The sequence below is a fragment of the Grammomys surdaster genome, unplaced genomic scaffold (assembly GCF_004785775.1).
Source record: "Grammomys surdaster isolate TR1022 unplaced genomic scaffold, NIH_TR_1.0 205, whole genome shotgun sequence".
In the NCBI taxonomy this organism is placed as follows: domain Eukaryota; kingdom Metazoa; phylum Chordata; class Mammalia; order Rodentia; family Muridae; genus Grammomys; species Grammomys surdaster.
The window spans coordinates 1,120,140-1,125,439 of NW_021604650.1; the positions used below are offsets into that span (position 1 = coordinate 1,120,140).

The following is a 5,300-nucleotide window of genomic DNA, read 5'->3' on the forward strand; positions in this document are numbered from 1 at the left end:
CGGTCATGATAACAGAAATCAGCACCATGCTGGCAAGAACCTCTCCTGGCACGTGCACTCATACTTGCTTGACCATGTCACCTTGGCTGGTACTGCCTTCTGTCTTTCAGAAACAATTCTTGCCAAACTGGACCTGCGATTTAAACCCCGGAAGTGACGTTATCAAGCAATCACTAAGGAGGGAGGGCCAAATGAGAAGCCCCGCCCTGAAAGTGCCGCAGCGGGTTTTGGACGGTCCAATGAGGGCGGGCAGCGTGTCCCGCCCTGTAGCGACAAAGACGCGCCTGCGCAGAAGTGACAGCACGAGCGGGATTGGCTCCGGGGGCGCGGCGAGGAGGTGAGCGGGGGGCCACAGCCCAGGCTGGGGAATCCGGGTGCAGGAGGGCAGCCCGGGGCAAGCCTGCCTGAAGCGGGCCGGAGTCCACGTGCCAGCCAGGGACAGCAAACGAGGGAATTGGGGCTGGGGTCTGGCGTCTGGCAATGCCGCAGGGGGCGGGCTCTCACGCTGTACGGGGCGGAGCTCTGGGGCTCGGGGAGGGACGCGAAACAGCGGTGGGAGGGACAACGGAGCCAGTGCGGGTTGAGGGCAGAACCCAGTGCCCCATAGCTGGATTAGGAGGTGTGGGGGGCGGGGTTTGGGTTTTAGAGGAGGAGCTGGAGCAGGTGGAAGGTGGAGCCTTGGGCTCGGAGCCAGAGGGCGTTAGATCCCAGGCGTTGGGGGTGGGACTTCAGCCCGTGAGTGGCGTGGCCCCTCTGCAGGAGACTAGGTCTAACATTGCCGAGGGCGGAGCTGCAGGTCAGGGGGCGGAGCTGCACGCCGTAAAGGGTGGGGCCAAGGAGCCTTGTGGAGAGCTAATCGTGAGCTATGGCCCGGGGCGCCCACGCGGGGGCGGTCTCCGTGGTGGCCGTGCCTGGGGTCGCGGGAGACCGAGAACTCCCCCTGGAGAGGTTGTGTGGGTGGAGCGGGCTCGGCGCCCCGCTGACTCTGAGCCAGTCTGGGTTCCCCGGAGGCCCCCAAGAGCTCAGAGTTGGGGAGGTGCCCCTGGTGGAGGAGGCACGGGGCCGGACTGGGGGGTGCCTCCGGAGGACCGGGGTTCCTCAGAGCCACCTAGTGGAGATGTGTGGGTGCCTCGGGGCCGGCCACCTGCAGTGGCTGCAGATGTGTGGGTGTGCTGGACAGGGAGCAGCTGGGTGTGGCGGGAGTGGGGTCGTCCCGTTGGGACAAATCCGGTGCAATCAGATAGGGTTTGGACTTTGCGTAAAGGGGCTAGCGGGAAGTGAAGAACGGAGATGGGGACCGGGAGAGAGAGAAGGTCAAGTAGTGAGCAAAGGGAGGGGGCACTGGCTGCTGTGGCCTCCCCTGACCCCCTCCCCTCGCTGCTGGGGTCCTCGGCCAAGTCCCCTTCTCACTGGACTGGTAAGTATGGCCACAGAGCCCAGGGGAGCGGGTGGTGGCCCAGGACAGTGGTATTCCCTAGAAACAGGCAAGATATAATGGGGAGTTGGCATCCTCCTGATATAGACTTAAGTTCCATGACCCCACCCCCCAGTTTTTTGGTTGGGGGTGGGGTGGCCTGTGCCTACAGAGACATGAGGCTGAGCTGGACCCTGACAATACTGCCCATTTGCCTGAGTGCCCTGGCCACAGCCACAGGGGCCGAAGGCAAACGGAAGCTGCAGATTGGAGTGAAGAAACGTGTGGATCACTGTCCCATCAAGTCTAGAAAGGGAGATGTCTTACACATGCACTACACGGTAAGTGTCAGAGTGGAAGAGCCTCTGGGGCTTTGACAGTTTTTCAGGACCAGAAAGGACTTTGGAATCCCATTTTTTTTTCCCAACTAGGTAGATAACCTTGAACACATCACCCCTTTGAACTAAGCTCCTTTCCATGATTTTATCTTGCTTTTCAGTTTACTCATCAGCTAGGTATCAGCATGCAAATTACCATACATGAGCTACCCAAAGCATTGACCCTTTTAAGAAATGTGACCATCAGTGCTGTGGTGACCACCTTAATGGGATGAATAGCTGGGTGGAAGACCTGTGGAATGGTCACCTCTTCCTTACTAGTTTTCCCATGCTCTCACAGGGAAAGCTAGAAGATGGGACGGAGTTTGACAGCAGCCTACCACAGAACCAGCCCTTTGTTTTCTCCCTTGGCACTGGTCAGGTCATCAAGGGCTGGGACCAGGGGCTGCTGGGGTGAGTCTGGTCTGGGGTACAGGTTGTAGATCCAGGACGTGAGCTGTGGGAGGAAAGGCCCAGCTGTGGGCCAGGGCTTTGGATGCCTCCCCCGCTGAGCATGCCTCATCTTGCAGGATGTGTGAAGGGGAGAAGCGCAAGCTGGTGATCCCGTCTGAGCTGGGTAAGAGGCCCTCAGGGTCCGGCAGCAGGGCTTAGGTGTGCCTAGGGATGAGTTACAGCCACTCCAGCTTCCCTGTCCTCTCTCCATCTAGTCACTGTAGCATATATGCCACTTCCAAGCCTGGCTGTGTTCAGCAGCTGGGTCCTTTATGTGTGACCACAACTTACTCTGTGTCTCTGTGTTTTTTGACAGGGTATGGAGAGCGGGGAGCCCCCCCAAAGATCCCAGGTAATACCCTTAACACCCTCAGCCATCGTTCTCCCAGAGTCCCAGATCCCAGCCTAATCACACTTCTCCCCCCAGGCGGAGCAACCCTGGTGTTTGAGGTGGAGCTGCTCAAGATTGAGAGACCTTTCAAAAAGTTTGCGGCGCGGGGGGGGGGGGGGTGTCGGAGGCCCTATCAGGGACCAGACTGTTTAAAAACAAACAAAAAACCTTTAAAACCCCAAGTGTGAGTCTGTGTTTCTTTGTGGATCCTGAGATTGAAAGTAATACCTTAGCATCAGTGTTGGAGTAGGGCACTGGTCTAATGCGAATGGATCCCTAAGTTGGATCTGCAGCATTGGGGGAGGGAAAACAAAACCAGCTTCAATCTCATTTTTCCTTCCCTGATAGTTGTGGAGCCTTGAGGTCTAGCCTCAACAGCCTAGAGACCCTTACCCAGTGAGGATAAAAAACTCTGAGACTGTCGCTAGCAATGCTGTTCCCCAGCCACTTGGCACAGTGATCTGGGAGTCAGCATGGGTCATCACCATGGCTACATGGCCTCCAAGAAGGCCTAGGATCACCTGGGGAGTAGCTGAGCTGGTGACAATTGTAGAGCAGTGTGTCCCCGTAAAAGACCAGCCAAGCCTGTTAGCTGCTCCAAAGGCTGTATCCTAGCTTTATTTTTAAAGGGCCTGCGCCGCAGAGTCAATATAAAAACACAAAAAGTCCCGTCAGTTTAATAACAATAAAAAACCCCAAAAGTGGAAAACTGAGGGCAAGGGAAATGTCCCCTGGGCAGGGGCACGGGGATCCCTGCTCGTGGCACCAGGCCTGGCTGCAGGGTCCCCCAGTATTGCTGTTGCTACGAGGTTGGGGGGCAGCGATTGTCCTGTGGGAGCCTCGGTCATCTGAGTCAGGACCCTTACTTCTTCTGGGGTGTGCTCAGCTTCTGCATCCCCCGGATCTTGTCCAGCAGGCCAGAGATGAAGGCCTAGATAGGAGGGAGCCGTTAGAGAGGCCAGGATCCAGACGATAAGCTGCCACACATGCATACACACCCTAAGGTCAAGGAAAATGACTTACCTCCGTGGGTTTGTAACAGTCAACTAACAGCTCCTGGTAAGGGAGAACACAGCATGAAGTGAATTCCCGAGACAGGGGCTCACTGTTGACTTACACCCTCCCCAGAGACTAAGGCCACTTGGGAACATAGCTAAGTTAAGTTCCACGAGGCTCATTTTTCCAGAGGCAGATGACCCAAACCAAAGAAGGTATGGCACTAGGGCCAAGCCTCCCCAAGGGGCAGTGTCTCCAGACAGCCCTCACTGGATGACCTCAGCTTACCTTGACTCTAGCAGCCCGGGTATCATCACTTTCCATGTCCAAGAGTTCATCCACATCTATCTCGAGCTCTGGGATCTCCTCCTCCTGGGGCAGGGGTGGGAAGAAGCAGACAAGTGCCTCAGCCAGGAGAGGGTGTGGAAGGACTCCCTGCCTAACTCAAAACCAGACCAGCCCTTCTTGCCCAGCAAAGACAGCTGCTCTGGGAAGGAAAACAGATCAGGTCTGTGCCAAGGCAAATTGCCCAATGAGGGGGAACTTCCTGTCCCTGCCAGTGGGCACCAGGGGCGCCAGACAGACAGGGCTGGGGACCTTGGGCTTAGAACCTAGCAGATGTGCCTTCTCAGCATCCGGGACCTCTAGCTCACCAGAGTCCTGGTGGGGCCAGCTGTCCCAATTCATCACAGCCCCTCCCCTCCCCCAAACACCTGTCACAGCTTCCTGGGAGGAAGGAGGAAGTGAGGGTTAGGGGTCAGTGTGAAAGACCCATGCTTGATAAAGGGGAAACAAAGAGCCCATGCTTTGAGGAGAAAGGGGTACATCCCCTTTCCCAAGGGTACAGCTATCACACTTGGAGCCAGCTGCATTCCAGGGCTGGACTAGGGTAGGCATCACTGGGCAGGCCCACTCCTCCACCCTACCCCTGGGGGCCTGAGTCACCAAATGAACAAGCAAGGAACAGGAGGTGGAGAACCAGAGCCGGGAGAGCTGGTTAACCTGTCTCCACGGATAGACAGAATGGCAGGCTAGCCCACTAAAACTACTCAGATCCTTTGTAACACTTGAAACACTTACACTAGTACCTTTCAAGTAGTGTGGATGCTGGCTAGCCCAGACTAGACTAGATTAGACCTCTCACTGTCAGCCCAAGGTAGACCCCTGCCTCCAGTCCCAGGTCAGGCTATATATTTCTTCTAGGCTTGGGGAGAACACTAAGCCTGGGGCAGTACCACGAAAGACGCAAGGTCCCAGGCAGCGGAGAAAGCTAGAGTGACTTAGGTCAGGCAAGAAAAAGCGCACACTGGGAGCGGCGAGTGTTAAGACCGGTGGCTTAGCAGCAGAGCTTCTACTGACTCTGGTGACAGACCGACTTAGGTCCGATTTTAGGGTATCCGCGCGGGGTGGGGAGCACACCTGGCAGTCGTAGAGTCGCGTGAGCTGTTCTAAAATCCACTCCTCCAGGTTGAGGCGCTTCCGTAGCTCCTTGCGGTCGTACTTGACGGTGACCTTCCCTTGCCGTCTCACGGGGCCATCGTCATCCGCGCCCCCTGGGCCTTCGCCTGCGGCCCCAGGGGGACTCTGGAAGTAGACTCGGGGCCCTGTGCTGCCACTGCCCGGCCCGGGGGCCGGGGCAGCTAACGCCGCGGGGGGCGCGGCGTTAGCT

The 5,300-nt window shown here is 57.2% G+C and overlaps 2 protein-coding genes across 2 annotated transcripts in view; one reads left to right on the forward strand and one right to left on the reverse strand.

Moving 5' to 3' along the window:
• Positions 1–225: 225 nt before the first annotated feature.
• Positions 226–2,823, forward strand: Fkbp2 (FKBP prolyl isomerase 2). The gene is made up of 6 exons (XM_028771006.1): positions 226–337; positions 1,587–1,755; positions 2,093–2,205; positions 2,322–2,368; positions 2,561–2,596; positions 2,672–2,823. Exons 1-6 carry the CDS (start codon positions 240–242, stop codon positions 2,821–2,823), a joined length of 615 nt encoding a protein of 204 aa, XP_028626839.1. The 5' UTR covers positions 226–239.
• A 400-nt stretch (positions 2,824–3,223) lies between these two features.
• The window catches only part of Ppp1r14b (protein phosphatase 1 regulatory inhibitor subunit 14B), a 7,738-nt gene continuing 5,661 nt past the window's right edge, over positions 3,224–5,300 (reverse strand). Inside the window, exons 2-5 of the mRNA XM_028771007.1 lie at positions 5,051–5,298; positions 3,920–4,003; positions 3,659–3,691; positions 3,224–3,566 (exon numbers count right to left, since the gene is read on the reverse strand). Coding sequence (XP_028626840.1) covers positions 3,498–3,566; positions 3,659–3,691; positions 3,920–4,003; positions 5,051–5,298 — 434 coding nt within the window. The 3' untranslated portion in view covers positions 3,224–3,497. The remainder of the gene's footprint in view (positions 3,567–3,658; positions 3,692–3,919; positions 4,004–5,050; positions 5,299–5,300) is intronic.

Coding starts and splice junctions, on each gene's coding strand:
- Fkbp2 (XM_028771006.1), top strand. CDS start 240: ATGAGGGCGGGCAGCGTGTCCCGCCCTGTAGCGACAAAGACGCGCCTG. Junction 1,756..2,092: donor TCTTACACATGCACTACACG/GTAAGTGTCAGA, acceptor ATGCTCTCACAG/GGAAAGCTAGAAGATGGGAC. Junction 2,206..2,321: donor TGGGACCAGGGGCTGCTGGG/GTGAGTCTGGTC, acceptor CTCATCTTGCAG/GATGTGTGAAGGGGAGAAGC.